The following is a 26,505-nucleotide window of genomic DNA, read 5'->3' on the forward strand; positions in this document are numbered from 1 at the left end:
TAGGGTTGTAGAGATTTGTCAAGAGAAGAGTAGTTCTTTAAGCTGTGAGTTGAAAGCTAAAAACATACAGATAGAACAAATGAATAATGTCATCTTTTGCACAGTTACTTGTATTCAAGTTGTGTATTTAGAAGATAGTACAAACGGCTTTACGCCAGATAGGCCTAATGGTAATGACCATGACTCAGTAACGTGGGGAATGAAATTGAAAACCTGTCAAGATAATTTTAGTAGGTTACGAAATGTTTGTCAAATGGTAAGGAAATGTAGTTTACAAGTACGTTATGGCAAAAAGCACCGGCAACATAAAAAGAAAGTATATAAAGTCAGACGGAAATTAAAAAGAATTAAACGTATGCTGTATTTTTCAAAATTTTCCAAGTATGTTCGTAAATGTTCTTCAAGAAATAAATGTAACAGGTGCATCAATGCTCAGACAAGTAGTCGTGAATGTCAAATGATGTTGTCGCACCACGGTGATCAAAATTTTGAATCAAATCACACTAGTAACTTAGTGATCGATGACGTAGTAAAGGGGTCAGGTGCTGACCACTCATCACCTACAGATAAAAATCACGAACCTTTTCAGGAAGAATGTGGTAATCGGGTGAATAAATGTTTTACGCACAAGCGATTTGAAAGTGAACGTAATAGGAAAATTAAATGTCAATCGCCAACTGTTGTCAGTGATGTGCTATCAGCTGATCGTGACGTCATAACAAAGGCTAAGCATACAGGTAAATGGAAAAACCTAGTGAAAAGAAAAAGGCAATCTAGTGTTCAACCTAAATATAGTGAAATTGGTGCACAGCGAAAATTATCACGAAAGAAAAGTAATTGCAATTCAAGTAGTGATAAGTTAGTTAATTTCTTGTGCTATGCAACAGTCATACATGTTGAGAAACCGATTTTGTGTTTTGAGTTATCGCTTTCTAATGTAATCAGGATTGATGAAAATTTTTTGCTAGTATATGCTTTCATATTATTTGTTTACTGGCAAATGAAACCTTTGAAAATTGTTTTTGTGTTGAAAAAACCTAGGGTAGGTGTAGGATAAACAAACCTTCGTTAAGTTGGACTGCTTGTACTGTATGAAACCGACACTTGCAATGGCTTTGATATTTTAACAAAAAAAAAAAAAGGAAATCTTCATCTTTAGTGAAATGAAATAAATTTAAATTGTGAAGATGTGGAAAATATACAAAATATTCCATCATAGTGTTTCAATTTTACAATATTAAAAATGTTACAATCACAAATTTAAATATTTTGGTTTAAAATCATTCGGTAATAAACCTAAATAAGCACATTTTAAATTAATGAATTAAATCTCTCAATTTCTAAATAACAACCATGCGTTAATTAATAGTAATGTATACTTACGATGTGTTATGCCAATTTATTTGTTTTAACCAATCAGTATGCCTCTGGGATTACTAATCAGCTGAGGATACTTGAAGTTTGGTGTGGTAAGTTATGGTAGTTACCTGTACCCACCTTCATGGCGCGTTGTTCAGTTGAAAAGAATATACAATGAGACACATTACTATAAATGAGTATCAAGTAAGTTGTGTATGTGATAATTATTAGCAACTATTGTTGCATTCACTTTGCATTAATCTTTTCGTTGAATACGAAAACATTTCAAGTCTTAACTTGAAAACATGGAAGCAAAGGTCCCTCCAATATTATGGGTTATTCACATTATATAATGCCCGGAGTAGGCAATTTTCTTATTAGTCCCCTCTATATTATTTTTAAATTTTACCCAAATATCCTATCTTTTCACTTTGCTTCGGGGATGGAAATAAATGACATTTTAATGTGGGTAGGTATCTTCAAAATTTCGGAGGGCAGACACTTTGAAAAGTGTAATGGTTTAACAAACCATCCACTGCTCAGTCCATTCTTGGTTAATTTCTAACCGGAATGTAATAATTGTAAATATTATAATATTGAGTGTTGTTGTAAATTTAAGTCATAATTTTCATATCGTAATCAATATTTTAAAAACATTTATGTGTGCTCGTATTTGAATTTAATTTGTGTGCTATATATTTGATTCATAGTAGTAATGGTAATTGAAATAACACTACTAATAATAATATCAATAAATGAAAAACAGATTTACAGTTATTGTATTAGTTTTCAAGAATGTTTGAAAGTTGTTTTTAATGAAAGTAAATATTGAAAATGAATGCTTTTTAAAAACAGTAAGAAAATAAATTTATGTTACATTTAAAAGTACAAGGCACTACATTAGTAAATATGTTAGGTTACAATAATTATCAAATATATTTGTGAATGTAATATTTTTGTGTTTAATGGTAAACAATGCCAGTAATTAGTTGTTCAATTATTAAATGTGATATTTTGAAAGAAAATAACAATAACTTTGTTTATATTTCGATATGTTTGAAATTGTGGCACTAAATATTTTGAAATAACAAATAATAATATAATAAAAGACATTGATAAACTTTATTGAAATTATGGCCCAACCGTAATCCAAAATTCGTTTCGTATGGCCCACGTGTGCGTTACCGTACTTCCGAATGAACTTTAATATTTTTTCGTTATATCGTCACAAGAAAACTTAAGTGATGTTAACCCTTTGAAGACCAGTAGAAGAAATTTGGTAACACTAGTGAAGTGATCAGTGTTGCAGGGTTCTATTTGTTTTTCTCTCTCCCTCAAAACAAATGTCCTGCCGAGCGCCAATGTAACCGTACGACCTAGTTGATCGATTATTAATGAAGAAAATTTTAACTTTTTAAATGAACCTCATATAATAGTGCTCTTAAGAAATTTTCTCTCAGCCAACAAACGAATGTGCATATATGTATGTGCGTCTCAACTGCGACGGAGATCGCGGAATTCCTCTCCCCTTCCCATATAAGGAGCTAAAATCCAGCACAATGGACAAACGTCGTCTCTAAAAATTCCAATGCATGTATTGTCATAGTTATTTTTAGCTTCTGACATCACCTAACTGCGTGGCAAGACGAACTGTTGCCTAGCAACACGACGAGACGGAAAGGAAAGGTGCTTTAGTCTGACGACGACTTTGATAGGAGGCAACCACGAATGAATTAGCTAGTGCAAAAATACAGCAATAATGAAGTATTTGATACATACGTTTAGTAAACTCTTACTTAGAAACCAGAACGAACAATTAAAATGCATGAACAACGTCAAGTAATATTTTGTTAAGTGCGAGTGAAGGTTGTTTCGGCGGCATGGAGCTGGAGAACGGCATACCATTCGATTAACCTCAAGAAGATGAGAGGAAAGCAACCCGCAACCTGCAGGACATCTCCCCTGAATATCCAATACAGTCCACCTTCTAGTGTCAAAGCAAGTGAACAGTGCTAGTGAAAGTGTAATAATCAGCAATGTAACGAAACATAACCAATAATACGTGGCGACCGTGCCAACCGCGTCCTCGATAATCAACGGGCCTAAATTAAATTAAATCAATATATATATATCACAGCGATCAGTTATCCATTTGAAGTGCCATAAAAGTGATGTATTATTTGTTCATAAAGTTTTAGTGTTGTGAATTAAAAGCAAAGATAGAAATTCGAGTATCCTTTCAACATAATAATTATGGTTTAAATTTATATATGTTTATTTTAAGAAATAACCTAATTTGTTTTTCTTTACAGCATGAGTGATTAGCGCCTATGCAACTTAGTAATTCATACATTAATAAATTGCATCAGCGCTAAAGAATACAATTGGAGTTAGCTTTGTGCTGGTTTCCCGTAACGTTCTGACCGAACTCTGAACCTGTTGTCCAACGGCTATATGGTCAGTTTTAATAGTCGATCCAACCCGATAGTAAATGCTAAAGAAGACATTCGAACGGTAGAGAATCGAACCCAGACCATGGAAAAGCGCAAGCCCACTTTGGGACCGTAGGACACGAACCACACACAGTAATAAAAGGGTTTATCTCGATAGGGAGTGAGACGTACCTGGATCGAACCCAGTACAGTTATATATGCTTTTCCCTTATAGAAACGTTCTAGGTCTCGAACCCAGGACTGTAATAAATGGCTTTGCCGAACAGGAAAAGACGAGAATCGAATCCTTTACTGTAATACCGTGGAGCATGGAAGCTTCTTAGTTGCGACTAGTGATGTGCCAATAATAGCAGAACACCTATGATAATGATGATCAATTCTGATGGTTCCAAGCGGAATAGAAAAATAATAAAAGCAACAAAACTTAAGATATATGAAATAAAACAAATGAAATAACCTACTATATTATATATCTTGAAATTAAATACGCCCTTTGTTAAAAAAAATAAGGAAATCTTTAAGTTATGCCGGATAAGCTAAAGGAGACGGTGCTGATGAGAAATGAAGGAAATGGTGGAATAAAGCAAGTGGGAGGATCGGAAGAACCCCAGAAAACCTACGAACACGGTGTTTGTCCACCACCGAGTTCACTTAGCGCAAGCTGGGATCGAATCAAGGACCCCCTGCACCAGAGGTGAACGCTCTACCACTGAGCCACCGCAACCCCGCCCTTCGTTTTATTTTATCCACGAAATATAATAGCAAATAGTTATTGCAACCGAAATCTTCGACCTTCTGTGGATTCTAGGTTAAAATCGGGTAAAAGAACCGATAACTGTCAAATCTGTTTTTTTTAAGACCAACAAGATGATGGTAGGACTCCTGACGATATTTAAACCAAAGTTTAGGCGAAAAGGGACATATGGGGTGGCCTAGGAAAAGACGACGGAGTGTCGACACGATGCATATCGTTATTTATTTTACTCATTTCTTTATTCTCGACAAAAACGCAGAACACGTTGTTCTTTAATCTTTATTCCATTCACTTCTCTGCTGCATTATTTCACACATTTCACTATTCTCAAAGAGGCTCTTCATAATTTATTTAATTTCGTTTCGACCGTGAATTGACAGGGGCTGCGCCCAAAGCGTTGTCCTTCGTTTCTATCTTAACATTTCTTTTATTTTGAAAGGAGCTCTTTATAATTCATTTCACTTGGCTTGGCCCGGGAATCGACAGAGCTACGCCCAAAATGTTGTTCCTTCCCTTTCAACAAAGGCGTGATGTTGTAAAAGCTTAGGTCTTGCTCTTAACCTTGTTCTTCCCGCACATGTCAGCTGCCCTGAAACTCGACAGGAGCAATTTCATTTATTTCGTTATTTTCAACGAAGACATGGAAGGGACTGACATTACTTTTTTTTTTTGGGGGGGGGGGGGAGGAGGTTCACATACTTTTCAGAAATTGACAGTGTGTTACAAATATTTGTCACAATATTTGGAAATAGATTTCTCACATCAAAACAAGAAAAGACGTTGTTATGGACCTGTGGTCGGAAGTGCATAGTTTCCGAGTTATAGGGTGCCAAAAACGTGAAAAAATGAACTTTTATGGTTCATAGTTCCATTACTATAGGACCGATCGTAGTCGGGTCAAGACAATCACTGAGGAACTAGTATGTCAACTATCCAAATATTCATCTTTTAGAACCTCCGGTACTTCCACTATTATTTTTTGAGAGTCTGGTTGGGAGTACTTGATCACTCTCCACCTACCTCTCTAAGTATTGTTGCTTTCTTAAACTTGGATATTTGGATAGTTAACATACCAGTTCCTCAGTGATGTCTTGACCCGACGACAATAGGTCCCATAGTAGTGGAGCTGTGAACTTTTAAATTTCACTTGTTTCACGTTTTCGGCACCCTTTAACTCCCAAAACTATCCAGTTTTTTGCACAGGTCGATATGAACATTTTTTCTTATTTTGATGAGGCGGTCGGTCGTCGGTCCATGGTCCATATGGATTAACAAGAAATCGGAAATGACAGATTTCTGTCATTTCTGGTTACAATAGGCAGGTCGGAAGCGGGATTGAACCTATTCTTGGTCACTGTTCATTACCACTTTTGCTCTATTAAGACATATATTGAAACCAAAATTGCAATTTACTTTAACCTCTTTAGTTTCAGTAGTGTTACTGTGAAGGGAGTTTGTTCTTGGAACACTAAACCCAATCCAACAAGCAGAATTGTAATATGAAGTCGTTTGGTTGAAAATTTAGTTTCATTTTAGTGCTATATTCCACGAACAAATCAGTATTTTTCATCCTGAGCATTATACTAACCCGCTAATGTCAACAGTGCTGCAGGTAGTCTATCACGCAAAGATATCCATAATAACTGTCATAGGAATACATGGGAAACAAATTTTTGGTTCTCCATATGTTGAGATAAATTATTTTCATTGACCGCCTACACCCTGGCAACAATTGATGGTGAACCATCAAGTAGTTGTTGAGATTTCGTTTCCTGGATGGACACAAGTACGGTCAGAGTAATTATATAAAGAAGATTTGGTAAACTAAATTTCTTTAAAATCGTTTCCTGCTGCCTATTACCGTCTTCGCTCGCTGCAATAGAAGGATTAAAACGGAAATAGAACGTTTTCTTAGGACGCTCAATTCATGTAAGGAAAACTTTTTTCGCCACCCCTTACTGGTTTTGTTACAGACAATAGAACATAGCTAATTAACTGGTTTATACTAGCTTTGCTATCACTGAACAAAACAACGTTTATTTAAAAATAATAAATGTGTGACTGTTCCGCTAACTGAACATATTGGCATCATCAGACACTGTAAAAAAGTTGCACTGGAATATAACTGAATCCTAGCAGCTAGTACTGAACTCTGATTGGCTGCTCAGAATGAGCTGAGTTCGGTCTGAACGGTCACAAAATGTCACACATTTATTATTTGAAATAAATGTTGCTTTGTGTATTTGTATTTCGAGGTTAAGTTAACAGAACATAAACATTCTGAAAGTTTTCGATAGTTATGCGTAGTATACTTTGCAGTCTAAATAATAATAATAATAATAATAATAATAATAATAATAATAATAATAATAATAATAATAATAATAATAATAATAATAATAATAATAATAATAGTTTCTTTTAGAACTTTAATGCGTATTAAAGTTGCTTCATAGTACCAAACGTGCCTCCTACAACAGGAATTATAATTGAAAACAGCATTTATATGTTCACAAAAAATAACATTTTATTTCAGGAAACTTAACATATTTTCTCTTTACAGTTACGTTTATAATTTTGTATTATTAAATTCTTGTCGTTTCACTGTCCTCAGGGAGTAACATTCTTGACGAAAAAAAAAAAAAAAAAAAAAAGCAAGAAGATAGATTTTCACTTTCTGTCCTCTGGGTGTTCGTTTACTTAGAAAAACACAACGAAATATATCCTCATATGCAGACACACACACACACAGGCACTCGCGTACTACACGACAATCAAGCTTCCTGCTGGACAAAAGGGTTTGGAATGCTCTCCATGCCTTCGACAGGGCAAATAAGAACTACTGCTGTCCCACGACAAACCACAAGACCTAACACACGAGTGTCTTCTGTTAGCTTATAAGGATCATCTGGATCTGGAAAGCAAAAATTTAAGACAGCGAATTAAACAATAATAATCACAAATGAAATAACTATTAATTAATAAAGCGAAGTGCATATTAACTAGTTGTAAATAAGGAATTTCTCGTATTACATTAAAAAAAAAAAAAAAAAAAAATGAAAGCAAAGTTAGCACTGAAGTTCTAGTATCGATTTCCCTAAATTTCCATGACTAAGAAAATTTTTCTCTGACCCACGACACCACGAACACTATCATTTATGGTTAGGTTTAGAAAAATATTATATTTTTTAATCAGCCTCCACTGTTTTCACAATGTTTTTATTTTTAAATAAAGCTTAATTTCTTACTGTAAATACTTAGGATCATACTTGTTGTATTTGGAAGACAATATAACGCTAGTACCAAACAATAACTATAAACAACGATATCTTTACTATCTCCCAATTTCAATATACTCATAAAGAAGTAAATATACGAAAGGCATCCAGAAAATAAAGACCGTTTACTTATACAAAATGAAATATATATATATATATATATATATATTAAAACAAAAAAAAAAAAAAAATTCTCTGATATACCTGAAGCATTTGTCGTATCTAGTCACGAGTTTCAGAATTCCATGTTATATACTCTTCTAATGCGAGTTCATTAATCTGGGTGGTCACTGCATTCTCAAACTCTTCATCACTTCCAAAACGGTCACCGTACAGAAACTCTTTCAGGTGAAAATCACTACGAGCAAGGTCCGGACTACAGCGTAATTATTAAAAATTTCCCATCCGAATTGATCCAGCATTTCTTGAGTTGCTGTAGCAGTGTCAGGGCGGGCATTGTCGTGAAGAATCATAATTTCTCCAGAAAGCAGTCCTCGCCTCCTATTCTGGATGGCTCGTTTTAGTTTTCTTAGTCTCACAATGATGATTTACATTGATCGTAGTGCATTTTGGCATAAAATCCATCAAAAGAACACATTTACGATCCCAAAAGACAGCTGCAATGACCTTTCGCGTTGAGAGAGCCTGTTTGAATTTTCCCGGTTTTTTGGGTGATGAGGGATGATGCCACTCAAGCGACTAGCGCTTGCTCAGAGAAAGAGGAGTGAACTGCGCGAGCGTTCTTTCCTTTGAATACAGTGACCACTTGGCTTAATGAACTAGCGGCAGAAGAGTATAACATGGGAATTCTGACGCTCATGAACAGATACGACAAATTAGAAATAACGTAAGTAAAAGGCTAATAGTCACCGCAAGAAACAAATCACATCACTAGATACGACAAATATTTAAATGAAGGAGGTGATCATGTAGAGAAGTGAAGGAAGCTTCAGGTACGCAATAGAATTGTTGTTTTCTAACAAATATTGTTTTTTTCATTTTGTTTAACTAAACAGTCTTTATTTTCTGAATGACCCTCGTAATTTGCCTATCTTTATTTAAAACCAACGAACCTACTTTATTTTTTTATTCTGTAACATTTGACCTTATGATTTAATTTGTTCTTCAGCTTTCAAAGCTTTAACAGGGTGTCTACTAAAATTTGAAAATGAAATTTCGTGACTTTTTCGTGATCTTTTCTTTACAAAACCATAAAATTTCGTAACATTCTCAAGTGCGAATTTGGATGCGAATTAGGCCGAATTTTCATATAAGCGATAGAAACATACTTTGGTTGCAATGTGGTAGCCTGTAAAGACGACCATAGACATTTTTGACTTTATAGAAAAAAAAAATTCCGGTCTGCACTTACATTTGTATAGATTAAAAAAAAAAAAAAAAAATTGTGACCTAAAAGCTAAATTTCCTGACTTTTTCATGACTTTCATGACGGTTTTCTAATTTCGTGACTGACAGACATCCTGTTTAACTCTTTTAACACCTTTCGGCGCTTCTTAAGTTTCTTTATTTCTAAACATACGTACCTTTCCTTTTTTCTTATCAACTTTCTAAATTTGTGTTAATTCCGTGAGGTGTTCTTTGTATCTTCTGTACGTAGCTATGTATGGTTGGGACAATGGAATATCGCGAGAAATACACTTGCGATATTAAAAATCACGAGATGCGTGTCCACTTAAAAAACTATTCAACTAATATAAAAGGAAGATTTCCCCCCTCCCTAAGAAGAGGAGGGCAACTTTAAAATTTCAAATGGAAACCACATATTTTATTACAAGTAATTAAATTAACAAACCAAGTAATTAAAAATAAAAAAAAAAAAGTCATGTGAATTCTGTTATGATAGGCAAACCTGTGAACATGCAAGTGGTGGTGCTGGTCCCCCAGTAACAGTGTGTACGAAGGAAACATTAACGTTGTGGATGATCGGGCGATGAACAATACAAGAATAGCATTGCACAAAATAAGTGAGATCACGGGTCTCTCCACCATTCAATAGAAAAATGTTGGCTGAGAACTTAGGGTTCCCAGATGGATCCCGAAAAGATTAATGGTGAAACAAAAGCGCGAAAGAGCGCATGTATCAGAGACCAATTTAGCCCCGTTCAAATGGAATCTTGAGAACTTTATTGCCAGATACGTGACAGTTGCCAAGACAAGGATACATTATTTTCAACAATAAAAGTAAACAACAAAGAAAGCAGTGGCAGCATCAAGGATCTCGCCCTCCTCGCAAATTCAAAGCCCAATCATCCTCTGGCAAAGTTGTGGCCACTGTGTTTTGCAATGCCAAGGGAGTTCTTCTAATTAATATATTGAACACGGACGCACTATCACGGTACACTATTACGCACAGTCAATTAGCAAATTACCGACAGCCATCAAGAGAAAAATGAGACACACACAGACAAATCCTCTTGCATCAATATGATGCCCCCGCCCACATGAGCCAAAACACAACTGGCGGCAACTGAGGCTACAGGGATTCAATTACTTGTGAATCCTTTCTATCCTCTAAGTCTCATTCCTAGCAAATTTTATTTGTTCCGTAAGTTAAACAGCTTATTTGCGGGACGACGTTTAAAAGTGATGCGGCTGTTTCATATGATGTGGAACCAACTACCATCCTTTTTTACAAATTGTAACAGCTCTATAACATAGGTGGGCGAAGTGCATTTCTTTAATGGGTGACTTAGAGACAAGAATTGTTGAAAACTCTTTGTATATATCGTATACCACAACACTTACTTCTCTTTTTTTTAGCAACAGGTGGCGGTAATGAGAATCAGAGCCTTGGTTGATTCTAAAGGAATTCAAAGAAATCACAGAAACAATTCAAATATTTCATGTCATAGCACCTAAATTGTTAACCTGAAACATCGACAATTTTTAACCATTTCTTTGATTTGGAAGGATCTTTGTATATCCCTTTATAGCTTAACCTTATAGCTGGAATTCATAATGGAGTGGATAATTTACTCATATTCTCTGCATTTGTTTGCTGCAATAGTTGTACGTATTTCATAGTGAAACTATCGGTGCTATGGAAGACGTCCTGCTAGCAGTTCTTTGTAACTGGACTTCAAACAGTCGTGGTAAGATGTCTAAGTAGAAATGCGTTGCCACTGTCTCCGACTTTGGATCTCTCGCTACCAGTTGACGTCATTTTGTCACACCATTCCTTGTACAATCACAATTATTTTAATGTAGGTTTCGACCAGCAACACGTCATTCACATCAACTGGATTACCAGTGGTCTTAGAAAAGAAAACAGTAATAGTGTTCTGTTTAAGAGTGAAAAAGAAATGTGTGGTGTGTATTACAGCTAATAAACTATAACCGATCTACGGTTCCATGATTTTTACCAGAGTGTATATGCATTTTATTCAAGAGACCAGCAGAATGCTTCTCCAGATTGTTCGTCGACAAATACTTTTGGGTAAAAGGCACAAAATCACGAGAGAACAAGAATGTCGTACGATTCTCAAAGCGTAATTGGCCACAAAACCAAACGAAAGATAACACATTCAGAATTGTCAAACTGTTTTCTCTGTATTATTAACCTAACACTTATCAACTCCTTACATTTTCCAATGAAGTGCGTAGACTTTCAGTGTTACTCAAACTGAGCAGATAAGCCCAAGCGCAATTACCATACATTCGTATATGGATATTCATACGTGTACTAGTAAAATTTTAGGGAGACTACTACAACATCGATATTTTCCAATTTTACTGACCACGCCCAAACTCGACGCTGTGGATTTCTCAGGAACAGTGTATCCTGTAGCTCGTTGATACAGCAATGTAGGCTTACTAACCGATAAATGTCATACAGTGGGAGTATAGCACAGTGTGTTCAACTTTATATTTTATACAAATAATAGACGAAAAAACGCTAAAACTGCAGTTAATTGTTTTCCATTGTGGGAGAAGTTGAATCGTTTCCTGTTGTTTGCCGGATGAGATCGTTGTCGAGCTGTTGAGACAATTGTGGTAATCCAGCCATCCATCTTCAAGCTGCTTGGAGGGCTAATAGAATCATCATGCCAGTCTTGGATATCAGCAATCTCCCTACGCCAGTGACACCTAAATTATACTCTCTGCCACATGTGAAGTAAATATCAGTATATTTAGGTGATTCGAGTGTGAGAATACTAGTAAAAGGACATCATAATAGTGATTAAAATTTAAGCGTTGCAATCATTTATAATTTTAATATCACGCTTCACGCGTGCAAGTGTTCATTGTTATAATTTCATATATCGTTTTCCTGGAAATGTATAATAAATATTCAGTGTCCTAGTAACGTATCCGAATTTCTTTTATATGGTTGTAGATATTTCTTGCACTTCCCACATCGTTGCAAGTATGACATTTATCGGTTAGGAGAGAAAAGAATCTTAGTCTTTCCATATTTAAGATTTGTATCGACAGTTTATTCCTCTGTATTACGAGTATTAAAAATGTTCTATTCTCGAATCATTCAGTGTATACTTCAAATTATTTTCTTCCTTCTTTTTAACATTAGGTGTCCGAACAGAGATTACCTTGACCGAGGTATGTAATAATTAGTACTCTTTCACATCATATCGTAATTTTAAGATTACCAGAAGTGACTGAGTTTGATGGTTGATCATCATTCTTTTTCCAAGGACTGGGAAGTAGTAAACGATTACAAAACCATATACTTATAATAATTAAGCATGTTGATTAGAAAGAAAATGATAAATGAAAGCGTTCAGTTTAGCAATTCCTCCGAAAGCCAGAAGTGTATTTAGTAAATAGATTGTTTAGAAAATTAGATGCGACCGTTAACGTAAATTAACGCTATGATGCAAAGTAATTCAGATATGAACTGCACTTCAGTTCGCCAGACAGAAGAATGGTGGGAAGGGAAAAATTAGTTATATTACTAATCTCCGTAAGGCAAACGGACAACGGGATACACAATTCGTGAGGGCACAACAAGTTTAAAGAAAACAACATTGCTACAAAGAATTGGTTTGTTGTCAGTTGCATTATTTTTATTAGTAACAAACGGGCCACAAAATGCTTGGGTCTCATGACCTAAATGATAGAAACGTTGGAGAATGTAATTACATCTCCACGAAACGAATTATGGATGTGCGGGATTGGTTGGTTTGAGTTAAACGTCTCTTTCAGGGGCGAAGCTATATAAAACATCTACCTACCGCTTAAACTGGAATCGAATCATATGAGTTCCCAATGGGAATCGAACTTCACAACACTATACACAGAGCCACGAGGAAGCTCAGGATGTGAAAATTTTTAGGGGATTTGGATATAATAACTGATACATGAAAGTTCTACACCAATGTTATGTGTCGGTATTGTATTTAGAACTAACTGTGCACGCACTTTTGGGTGGCTACAGATGAAATTTAGTTAGACTTTTAATAAATAATAATGTTACTGTTTCCACAATGTGTATTTGCTTCACTAGACTTTGAATATTTTTGTTCAACTGGTGACTCTTAATGCTTATAAATTATTATTGTAAACAAAAGACCTGTCAGAAACAATAAAGAAAAATAATAATAACAATAACAAACTACAATGTAAAATAAGAGCCATATATAGAATAATCTCTTTTTCAAAAAGTATCTCACAAGAAATCATTCCGATTTGGTGAATTCAATTGCTGAAAATGACTACTAGAACTGGTTTCAGCACAAAAAGAAATAGAGAAAAAGTGGGTGTTTAGTGGCAGACCGTATACAGAGTGGAAGATAAGTGAATACAAAGTGCGGGGATAGAACGTAGAAAATGTCTAGAAATACCATGTTAAGTTTGAAACGAGTATAAGGATTGAGGTCAAATGTTGGATATGAAGAATGCATATAGAATTCCACTGAATAGACGTAATATAACTGCATTCTGTTTTAGCTGCCAATTGTACGCAACTGGTTGTGAGAAGAGCCACCAGTGTTACAACCAGCACGTTTTGTTGCAGGGGGTCATTAATATATCAGAACCCTGAAAGGGACAGGTTTCTTTATGCAAGATACCATGTCAGCGTTCATCCATTCCTTTACACGTTGGAAAAATTCTTCTTGATGTTCCAGGATCCTCTCCTCGTGCATACAAGTGCTCATGGACCATACTACTAGTTTCTCATTCACGTCACCTTTTCGACAGTATTGATACAATGCCACAGCGTGGGACGCCTCTTGTTAGACAGGTCTTAAACTGTATTGACCACTATTAATATCAATAGACGGTGTGCGTCAAGAACCATACGTCACATGATCTCTTTCCCGTATACTCTTCTTGCGCTAGTTCCAACATGGCGGCTTTTCAGATGTCCCCATGATTCACATTACGCCTATTCAGTCGACCTCTATATGCATTCCTCGTATCCAACATTTGACCTCAATCCCTATACTCGTTTGAAAATTAATATGGCATTTCTAAGACATTTTCTACGTTCTATGTCCGCACTTTGCCCTCAACTGCCAATAAACATCCTCTTTTTCTCTGTTTCTTTTGATGCTGAATCCAGTGCTAACAATCATTTTCAGCAATTAAATTCACCAAATCGGAATGGTCTCTTGTCAGAAAATTGTATTACCTCTAAGATATTCCGTTGTGCTATCCAATACCAGATTAAGAAGTGGATCGTATCCCTTGAGGATTCCTGAGGCTTCTCTTCCACCGGCGAATTTCACTCGGATTTGTTTCTCTAAATACTTGGATAGATCGAGAATGCTCTCTTTCCTCTTCTTCTCCTTCTGGTCACCTTGGCCCTAAACAACACAGTAAATATCTATGCATTAGGTCAAGACAAAACTTAAACCATTGCCTTCGAAAGATGTAAATACTACAATATCTTTTAAACGGGAAAGAAAATATATTCCTGTACATTCTTCTCCGGCTATTCAAAAACAGATTGATCCTAGGAACTTTTTTCCTCTCTCTCTAACTCTGAACACGAACAATGATATCGAATAGATTGCCATGATCCAAGAAAGGCTTCGAAATTACTGAATGAACTGATAGGATTCAGGGGAGGATTTGAGGATTTAGATTTCTGGGCTTTCGGCATCTAAGGCCATTTAGTCCGTTACGTTTTTGAGGGATGACGTCCCTCTGCGAGCACACAATCCGGGGAAAGAGAAGGTAGCGCCCTGGGACCTATAAATAAGGTACCACCCCGGCATTTGCCTGGTGTAAATGAGGAAAACCCAGGAAAACCTCATTCAGGGTGGCTGGCCTGAAAGAGCGTTGTACACGTTTTCGACCGAGTGCCCCCACCGGGAATCGAACCCGGGACCGTTTTCACCGAAGGCGCCCTATGCTACGCGAGGCCACCTGATAGGATGCATATAAAATAATAAAATATTGATCTTGAAATCATTTAACTACAGGTGTAATGAAACTACACGTTGTTGAGATAGTAAACTACATTAATCTTTCCACTCGGTTCTTTAAAGTAAATTCAAGATTGTGTTTGGTGTCAACTGCCCACAATAATTTTTCTAGGGTACAGGACTGTAAGCTCTAATAATGTGAGTCTACAGAGTAACGTAACAATTCCTCAATGGATACGTACTCAACATGAAAGCAAATTAATAAACATATCACAACACATACTTTACCGTATTTGATTTTGTTTATGTGTCAATAATTTCAATATCCCACTGATATTTTTTTTTCTAGGTGAGTAAACAGTGAGTTACTTGTTAACACTGCTACACATGTCGATCCTGTGATTTGTTCATCCGATTAGAAACATTTAACTTTTCTTAACACTTTGTAAATATTGACAACATTTATTAATGAAATATACTTGAGCTTTTCTATTTTAAGTGTGCACTCAGAAAATATGTGAAACATATTTCGGACCCACCCCCCACCACCCTCTTACGGAGGAAATCTTGCCTTTGCTTTGGAGAAAGAAGTGAATGACATCGACTGTACTGCCAACTTATCATAGTCGTTTGTTCTTGACGAGTAAAAATTATAGGCTACTTACAATGGTTAACAGGACAGTGCACAGAGAAGTCCGTGAAATAATTCAATGTGGCAACCCTGTCTACATCCAACCAGTGAAGGATCTCAGTTACAGCAACTTGTCCCCCCTCTTTCGTAGGAGGTACGGGAAAATAGATATCGACAGCAGCGCCAGTAGAGGCACACTTGAAATAGAAAGGCTCTGAAGACAACCTAATGTTAAAGTCATTAATGTGTACTAAACAGTTACCTACGTTTCATCGAAGCACCACATTGCCATCATCCAATGCTGCGAATTCCTATTTTGTTCATTGTTAAAAATTACGAAAAAAAATGAACGATATTTTTAAAGTATTAAAAGATCATTGCTTTTTCTCGTATGTTAAATTAATGTGCACTATATAACCACTTATTTTCTTCAAAACATTACGTCACTATCATGAAATTGGGTAGGGGGGGGGGATTTAGGATTTAGATTTCCGGGCTTCGGCATCTATGGCCATTTAGCCCGTCACGGTATGACGGATGACGTCCCTCGGGGGGAATGGAAAAAAGGATTCGGGAAGGAAGGAAGCGGCCTGGAACTTATGTTAGGTACCACCCCGGCATTTGCCTGATGCGAATGAGAAACCCAGGAAAACCTCATTTCGAATGGCTGTCCTGAAAAAGCATTTTACACTTTTTCAACCGGGTGCCGCGACCGGGAATCGAACCCGGGACCGCTCGCACTGAAGGTAAGAGCGTTAGCGACTACGCTATACGGGGCCACAGCTGCTTCCGGAGTCGCCCAAACTACAGAGAAAACAATTTCAGTCGCGATAGGGATTAAAGATTGTCAAACTTACAATTTTGTTCAGAAACTACTTATTTTCCAGAAGAAATTCACAAAACAAATATTATGTCATTTACAGCAGCACTATTAAACGGCCGCTTTTAGACACTATTCCTGAAAAAGTGGAATTTACAATTTTGAAAATGCACAAATGAGTAACAAATCTTATTTGTAAATAAGAAATGATGCTCCACCATTCTATTGAACAATATTTACTATTTAGTGATAATGACCATTATCTCATAATCAAATTAAACGCTTCTACACAAAACCCTCCCCGCTGGGCTGGTCACTAGCACGCGAGGCTTTGGTACAATTACGGTGTGTCGGATTCCATCTGAAATTACACGTCCACATCTTACATATCCTTGTTGCTGAAAGGAGACGTCAGGTTTAATGCTTCTAAATAACAAATCTACATGTCTCAACCCTAGCAGGGCCAAACGCGGTACATATTCTACCTCATTTATATAGTTCTATGAAAGCTCTGTAACTAATGACCGTTGGTTTTCCATTTCTCTTATAGCCGAGCTTAAATAAGTAAAGACCAAAGCAATGAAATAACTTTTGTATAAAAAGCGTAATTATTAAAAAAAGATCCAAACTGTACTCCACTCGGCACTCCGTGGAACTAATTTAAATTATTTCAATGCACGTTCTTTTACATTTAGGTGGACACTATTGCTTTGCAACATAAATCGTGAGAAGAATGATGTAATATTACATTAGTAAACATTGAACTTGTCTCTTGAGATTGAAAATGAAAATGAAATGAATTACGTCTCGCGGTTATGCCGGTTAGGCTAAAGGAGACAGTGATGATGAAGTAATGAATGAAATGGTGGAATTGAAGAAAGTGGGAGGAAACGGGAGAATCCACACACACGGTGTTTGTCCACCACAAAGTTCACTTGGCGCGAGCTGGGATCGAACCAGGGACCTCACTTGCCACTGAGTATCTTTGTATAACAGCTAACTAAAGCTCCAGAATGAACTGTGCAGTCCTAACCGAACAAAAAACAGAATTTGAATTTCTTGCACATGATTCTTCATTTGATGAGGATTACAGTTGGAAGAACTACCAAAGTAGTGAAAATGATAAATTCTCACGAACAAACATATATCACAACAAAAATACTTTGGAGACCAATTCGTACCCCACTTGGGACTCCAAGGGTTATGCTGGGGTACGCTTTGTTCAACAGAGCTTAAACAAAATTACGTTTCATCAATACATAATGTCGAAAAAAAAAAAAAAAAACTTATTCAACCAGCACAGATTCTAACCACTATCTTATGTAGAAAGTGTACAGTCACCGACAAAAGTTCTTACCGTTTGGTAAAATTTATTTTGGAAATAACAGTGGTATAGTTGGAACGTACACAAAATTACCTTCTTTTTAATTTACTAAAGAATGTACTCAAATTGTCCTTCCATCCTTAAGTTATTTACGAAACTAATTTCATCAAACAGAAAGAACTTTTGTCGCTGACTGTACGTGACTTTGTTTAATATGACAAAAGAAATAAACATAACCATATTAAAAAAAAAAACCCTCCAGTAATGAATTTCACTTACTTTTTGCTCCATTGCTTCTGAACTTCAGTTCCACAAATACGTTTACAGTAGATTTCTTTCCACTCACTTCGTACAACTTATATGCAACCGAAACTGAAATATAGATACATAAAAATACTTAAATTAACAACGGATATTCTTAATCATATTAATAAACTTGCATAACAATCATATAAGTGACGATAATGCTAAAAGAAATCTGAATACTGCTAATTGTAACTTTGGAATTACGTATAATTTAAACAAACTTCACATTTTACTCTTTTCCTATTTAAGTTACTAGTTCCCAGTTTTTATTATTATTATTATTATTATTGACGACACACTTTTACGAATGCCCACTACTCGCAATACACTTGTCTGATCTTTTATTAATAATAATACGAGGGTAGTCCAGAAAGTAAAGAACGTTCATAGCATGGTTAAATAAAAACAAAAGATATGAGCACAAAACTTTATTTACAAAGCCACAAGACCTTACTCTACTTTTCTAGGTAATCACCATAGTTGCCAATACACTTATTACATCGTGGGACCAATTTCTCCATGCTGATGTTCTACTCATCTGTCACGAAAGATTTGAGCCAGGTTGTACTTGAGTTCCTCATCGTTTGCGAACTGTTTTCCACCCAAAAATTCCTTAAAGGAGCAGTTCGAGTTAAAAACAAGTTTGGTGCAATAGAAAGAGAAACAAAAAACAAGAGACCCGTATTTTTTTTTATATCTTGATAGGCCGTCTCGTTCAGCTTCTACAGGCATTTGTTTTTGATGAATCATAAATGGTGACGTCATGGGTGGGATACGTGAGAAACTCAATGTGAGTCAGCAACCACTCCCTTAGTACGCAACTGATAAACCTTTAATAGTGCATTGGATTTAATAGATTGTGTTTTGGATTTGTTAGCAGTCTTGCTTTGTGTTGAATTCTTGAGGGAAGTTTTATTAGTTGTTTTTCCTATAGCATTAGTATAAAATAAAGAGTAGAGAGAGAGCAGTAATTACGTTTGTTGTGCGAAACAGTGTTTCTTCCAAACATGTTTTTAGGGTGGCACTGTCTCCCGGAGCTCTGAGAGATTCCCCCGGATGAGACCAAAATAATACGTCTGTGTAAAAATAATGTGCCTCTCCAAATACTAAGTGTCCCCCCCCCCCCGATTTTTTCCTGAAAGAAACACTAGTGTAAAGTAGAAAACACGTGTTAGTACAGCGCGTGCTGTGTCTGTGAAGTAAAGTAGAAATGCCTACCACCTGCTGTGTTTTCGGGTGTAATTCTTGTGCAATTGAAGCTGAGGACGTAAAGTAACTTTTCTTACGTTTCTAAGTCGTGAGAAATCACCAGATCGATATAAAATATGGCCCAAGAAAATCAATGGGAAAAAATGTACCAAATAAAATCACTCGTGTTCCAAACATCTTAAGAGCCTGCCTTTGAGAAGTCAAGTTTACTGAAAGAAAAGTTAATGCCAGTGGCGGATCTAGGCTGGGGCCGGGGGCCTAGGCCCCCAGTTTTTGAGTGACAAAATTGATTTAAGCTGTTATTTAGATATTTTTAAAAGTTTTTAGCAAACATGATATACATATCATAGTCTGGGTTCTGACTCCCCCCCCCCCTGAGTTTTTACCGTCTAGATCCACTTCTGGCTAATGCCAGGAGAATCATTTGCACGCAAACTGAGAAAGAATGCTATTCCAAGTATATTATTGAAAGGTTTAAAATCCGAGCCATTGAACAAGCACCGATCTATGTCCAGTTACCAACGTACAAATATCGTACAAGACGCAATTGATGGTTGTAGTCAAGACGAGGCATTAGAGGGTAATAGAGACGATGTCACTCATGATTCTGAAGATACTGCTTTAGAAATAAGCTATACAATGTGAAATATACCGGCTTGTAGAAGGAATCAGTGACGACTGTTCCTCAAGACATTGATCCATTGTTTTAATTTCTCTGTATCATGTGACAATGATGATGAAACGGGTGATGAGAGTTGTTCTTCGGACAGCTATGAGAATAAAAGAAATTTAACTGGTGAAGTGTTTTTCGTATTCTGGCAAACTTTACAGATGTTATTTCATTTTTGCCTCATATGTTACGCTCCTGTACATACCTTGAAGCACAAAATTATAGGGTCAGCGTTAAAAATTGCAACAAAACGTGAAAATGAACATACTTATGTTTGGGAATCGGAAGAATGATTAAAGAAAAGGTACTTAGGTGTTGCAGCAATCTCGTTCGCCATCTATTTACATATTGGTTTTGATTTTTTTTTTTCTTTCTTTTGAAACGCTGAACTCATGCTTTATAGGATACGTTTTATAATATTATAAAAACGTTTGTACAGCCCACCATCAGATATCATTTTCTACATGCAGATGATATTTGTAAGTCTTTGCAATCAGTTCTGGAAAAGGAAACTGCACTTAGAACGTGCCACCGCACCTCTCACAATTGAAATGGTTGGCACTGTGTAGTATGTAAGCCTGCTCTCGCTCCTTGCCCACCTATGACGTCATCACAAAATCTTTCTTCCTCTGTTACTCGCTAACGACTGAACGTATCGCGATCAAACAAACACCATTCCTTATAGAATTTTCAACTCTACAAATGGAAATAAATTGTAAAAAATGCATTTATAAGTCGAACTGCTCCTAAATTGTAAAAAATGCATTTCTAAGTCGAACTGCTCCTTTAAGTTTCGGGAATAAGTGAAAAATCACTTGATGCCAATTCAGAATTATAGGCAGGATGACCGAAGATTTCCCACTTTAGGCGTCAATGAAGTTCCTGTTGTTTGTGTTGATGAATGAGGCCAAGCATTCCCATAGATCAACATTTTTGCCGACAGCATTCCACTCTCTTGTTTGGATGGCACGTCGAAATTGTTGAAGTGTTTCACAATAGGCGTCTGAGTTTATTGTAGATCCTTTTGGCATGAACTCGACGTGGATTAAACCGTTTCGGTTTTAAAAAAAAGTTCCCATTACTTTCTGGGTGTTCAAATTTCATTTTTCTTTCTTGTGTTCTGACGGCGAATTTGGGTGATGCCACTCCACTGACTGGCACTTGTTTTCTAAGAGTAATTACATATATATGTCAACACACACTGGTGTCTTCCTCTATACACATACCTAGTTACATAGTTGATTCTTATTAGGATTTTCTACGTCCTGAGGAAATTAAAGGCACGTGAATTATCGAACAAGTCATATATTGAGGATGTTTCTATGAGCACAATTTTCCACGAAAAATGACTAAATGTATAAGTGTTTAGTTTGTTATATATTCGAAATGTTCCTCATACTCTTCCGAGTTGATCGATACAATTTGGTGACTATTTATAAAAAGTGGCCATGCGAAACTCGATCATAGTTTTCTGATGTTTTATGTCTGCTTAACTCCTTCAGGACAAAGAGAATCCTGGTTTGAGTTCAGTACGGAACTAAATATGCATAAAGAAAAAGACAGTACTTACCTAGATACAAACGCACACTATTCTTAACATTTTTCAATATGTTAATTTACTCGAATAACAAAAAATCTAATCGTTGGACTGGAACCAGCTACTGTTATTGTCCAAGCACAGTCTATTAATTATAACTGAAGCAATATGATAATCTTTTCGTGTTTTTGATGTTTTATTCTTCAATTCTCGATCAATCAGCTATCTGAGGCAACTACTAGAGATAACCTATTATGATAAATATTTTGAAGGAAGAAGCAATTATACGGTCGCAGTGACTCAGTGAGAGAGCGCTTACTTCCGGCGCCTGGGGATCCTGGTTCGGTCCTAGCTCGTAGCAGGTGAGCTTTGTGTTGAGTGTGACAGTTCTCTCCTTTCCTCCCACTACTATCCATCCATTTTATGAGAGTATTCACTAGCCATAGTGCATAACGTCGGACATTATTATTTATTAAAAAAAAAAAAAAAAAAGTACAGTAGAATAATGTACTACGAAACTTAGTTAAAAATTGACTTCCTGCCATGGATCTTCGTATTTTCACGACTTTCACGTGACTGTGACATGGAATCATATGAAACACTGACATCATGATAGACCGGGTTATATAACGGCGGGTTTACAACAAACAGCATCCTGCTGGTACCAACACATTCATCGTACTGGAATATTGCTTCTCCCTTCTTGTGAGATCAGCGAAGTCAAGCAGTACCAGATCTGCTCAGAGCAAAGACAGATGGCAGTTTGTACTCACCAGATGGCGTTGGGCGTTTATCCAGTATTATGAGGGCAACTGGGAGCTACTTGAAAAAAAGAGGTAGCGAATTCTGGTCTAGAAAACCAGTATTAACAGCCAGTGTACTGACCACGCGTCCCCCTCAAAGTCATAAGTTCCACAAGCCTACTGATAGCAGGTGGATTGATTTGAATCACTTGATTTTTTAAATAAAAATCGTTTATTTAAATCAAATTCCGAAATAAATTAATTTGAAGTGAAAATAATTAAAATCCCGTTTCTGTTCTGTTATTTCGGTTATGGAAGATAATAATCATAAACAATGAGACTCAAATGTATGTAAGCACAGTATGAAAACCAGTGTCATGCAGAGGATGATTAGGGAAAATCCCGTTTTGAACAGGTAACGGAGCAATCTTGCTTTCTTCTCTTCGTAACTTAGGACTTATAAACCGTTAACTATTCCATCGGGGAAATCACAATCAACATTTACGACGAAAATTCTTTTGTGTGCGCGTCTGCTTGTTTGTTCCAAGATAATAGGGGTGTATTTACAGGTGTCCGATAGCTTCTCCAACAATTTTTTTTTGACATTTTATAACTTTAGGCGAATTTTATGTATTTTATATGTATTTCGTGCCACAGGTTATTTCCGATTTTTTTAAAAATATGTCCCTGCCAAATATCAGTAACTTTTGTGAAAAAAAAGTGTCATGTTGATAAACGTTGCTGTATTTTTTCCTTAATACTTAAGAAACATTGTTTGAGATTGAAATAGGTTAAAATTAGGGATTAATTAAAGATTCAACACAAATACTTTCACTCAAATGGTATAATTAATATTTAATACTAATTCCTAATGTTTTTTTCTTCAGTTCGAGACTTGTATTATTGGGGGGACAGGATTTCAATTAAATGCAGTTTTTAAGGCGCGGGAGACAGAGCCGAGAACCGCTTAGAGCTTATGTGATTGAGATCACAATAATTTGTCTCTGTTGAACTCCACTTACCACGTTTACGTACTGTCCAATTTTTCGGGTGGATATATAATCCGCCGCGTTTCATACGAGACAATTTTGGGGTTAACTTTACAATGCCCGGTCCAACTTCACTCAGGAACGAGAAATTACACAATGATATTTTTGAAAATCTATCTAAACTTCCTTACCCGCGCGAGGAGAAAGATGCGATTTAAATTTTAAAAAAAATCGATCTATGTATTAAAATGGGTTTATATGTTTCTTCCCAATCCTTCCGACAATGAGATCTCGAAAACCACAAGTGCTAGAAAACGTGCCATTTTCACTGGTCGATTCCAAATTTTATGTAATTGTCCAGTTCTAATTTAATATATATATAAAAAAAAAAAAAAAAAAAAAAAAAAAAAAACATGGCCGTTATTTCTTTATAATATTTTTTAGGAGTACACTGGGAGTGTTGAAATTTTAAAAAGAGTAAAGCATCATATCCTATGAGTTATACATTCCAACAGAACACAGTACTATAAAGGGGTTGTATATCTCTCAGGCGTTAGTTTTATGGCCAAATGATAATGAAAAACCAAGGATAATCATTTCTCCAGTCTAAGATGAATTTTTATAGTTTGGAGTGTTTTCCTCAATGAACACCATATATCACTGATATTTTACTTAATTGTGTGTGTAATGTATCTGCTTATTACATACTGCATGCAAGAAGAAAGAAAACACTGATCATACATGAATTGGAAACTCCAATCGGAAGTAGGTTCAATCTTGCAAATGGTGCAAGATATTAAAAAAAAATCGAGAAAATCTCCCCTTTATGTCCCTTTATGGTATCGCTTGCCGACTTTTATCAAGATGTTCTTCATTTGTGTCTGTAAAGGGACATATACAGATGTTGTGAGGAATGACAAGGAGATTCACGTTCATATGTGAATGATGTGCTGTAGAGAGCGCAGGTTCAGCTAGTTTAAATACAAAAATCAACAAAAATGATTTTTAAAAAATCATTTTTTTTTTTTTTTCATCCTGGCTGGTAGCCCTGGCCCTTAATGGTTGTTGCACCGCAAGATTAGTTTATTAGTATCCTTTTGTTGCTGTTATACTGGTATAGTATTTAAGGTACTTTTATAAATAGAAGTATTCTCGTGTAAATATTAATTAAATTGAATGGCCAACTAATCTTCTTATCTGATTTCTTCAGTCCCTTAAAATGATAAACGAGATAATGGTTCGGGTGTAGATTATTTTGAAGCTAGCGTAAAGCTTGTGTGCTTTCCTACTTTAGGAATTCAAAGATTTATACAATTTACAGAAATCTGAAATGATATTTGTGAAGAGCAAAAAAATCAACAACAAGTTTACGTAAGATTCTAACCTCTGGCATCCCTTAATATTAGCTGGGTTAAATTCTGTTAAGGCCCGTTGTGATTACTTACATCATGATAAAAAGAACAGAGCCTAATCTAATATGATCAAAACTGAACTATCTAACCTCTGTCGCGTTAACGGAACTACTTCCGGCGCACTCCAGCCCTGGTTCGGAAAGTTCTATCAAATAGGAAATTTATAGGTAAAATAGGATGTAAAAAATTTTTCGTGAAAGCATGAGAGTGTGAATATAAGAAATTACTGCGAGTGCACAGCACATTGAAATGAACTTTGAGTGATAGTGACACTATTGTATGTGTAAGTGCGTTCTTCCACTACCCTCGTTTATACCTATACCTCCCGTCACTTACGTGCCTGCGCCATCCTCCCGGGACCCTCTGCCGAACTTCTACTCGGACTCGGTTAGTTAGCATTCGTTGCTTTTTAGTGACCATCTAATACAAGTTGGTTCGTATTTTATGCACTGTAGTTTTTATATCATATGTTCACATTGTATTTACTGAGCGCTCCTGAAGTCAATTAACAAGTAGTAATGGAGTTCCCCATTTAGTGCATGCGCTGCTTAAAGAAATACAAATTTCTAACCTGACTTGAAAACGAAAGAAATGTGTCAAACTTTGGTAGAACCGTCTGCACGAGTAACGCCTTTTTTTTTTTCTCTTTTGTTTACGCGCATACCCTTTGTCAACGAACCTGCTCTCTACGGAGTCAATCTCAAACGGGGCCACGAGCTTTGCCCTGCATCACACAATTAAAATACATCTCTTGCTTTCAAAGGTTACCTAGCACACTTTGATTAATTACTTTCCTTTTTTTTTTTATTTTTATAAACCCTATAGTCCTCCTAAAGTGAATTTGCACATACGAACGCAACTTATTCCTTGAAGAACAATTTCTATGGCAGTTGCAAACAATATCGGGGTAAACTTTACAATTCACGCTTCAGTTGCGCATTGATAAGCGCAGCCGATTTTAAAGGGTATAGTAAAGTACGGTAGGGTACAGCAGAGTAGAGTAACACAGAGACAAGTGAGGTAGGAGAGGAACGGGTAAGGAAGTTCAGATTTTCAAAAATATCATTATGTAATTTCTCGTTCCTGAGTGAAGTTGGACCGGGCATTGTAAAGTTAACCCCAAAATTGTCTCGTATGAAACGCGGCGGATTATATATCCACCCGAAAAATTGGACAGTACGTAAACGTGGTAAGTGGAGTTCAACAGAGACAAATTATTGTGATCTCAATCACATAAGCTCTAAGCGGTTCTCGGCTCTGTCTCCCGCGCCTTAAAAACTGCATTTAATTGAAATCCTATCCCCCCAATAATACCAATATACTCCTACATTATTAACAACAACATGTACTTAAGCGTAAACGTTCTATTTATATTGTTAATATTATAATTACTCTTATGAGATTACTACTTACACTATCACCATCCGCAAATACACACAATGCAACAATCAAAACAAATGACATTTGTTGTCTTCTTCTTCTTCTAAAAACAAAATTATGAACCTGTACGAGTTTAGATAACGTATGGGATGGCCGTAGTGGTCATGTCCTCTATTACACTCAATCGTTAAACACTGGAAAATTGTGTCGAACAGAGAATGGTTTACACTGAAAGAAATACGTAGACATGACGCAGAAGAACTAAGAGGCCTAATTGGAAAACCAAAA

General features: G+C 36.2%; 1 protein-coding gene across 1 annotated transcript; it reads right to left on the bottom strand.

Annotated features, from left to right (window-relative positions):
• Positions 1 to 7,067: 7,067 nt before the first annotated feature.
• On the bottom strand, positions 7,068 to 26,291 carry LSm7 (U6 snRNA-associated Sm-like protein LSm7). Its single transcript, XM_081770020.1, has 4 exons — positions 26,251 to 26,291; positions 18,251 to 18,343; positions 14,458 to 14,632; positions 7,068 to 7,480 (listed from the first exon to the last, which is right to left on the bottom strand). Exons 2-4 carry the CDS (start codon positions 18,260 to 18,262, stop codon positions 7,341 to 7,343), a joined length of 327 nt encoding a protein of 108 aa, XP_081626146.1. The 5' UTR covers positions 18,263 to 18,343; positions 26,251 to 26,291; the 3' UTR covers positions 7,068 to 7,340.
• Positions 26,292 to 26,505: the final 214 nt, after the last annotated feature.

Source organism: Thermobia domestica, chromosome 8 (genome assembly GCF_964235325.1).
Source record: "Thermobia domestica chromosome 8, izTheDome1.hap1.1, whole genome shotgun sequence".
Taxonomy (NCBI): Eukaryota; Metazoa; Arthropoda; class Insecta; order Zygentoma; family Lepismatidae; genus Thermobia; species Thermobia domestica.

Coding starts and splice junctions, on each gene's coding strand:
- LSm7 (XM_081770020.1), bottom strand. Junction 7,481..14,457: donor CACAACGGAATATCTTAGAG/GTAATACAATTT, acceptor TTTGCTTTCCAG/ATCCAGATGATCCTTATAAG.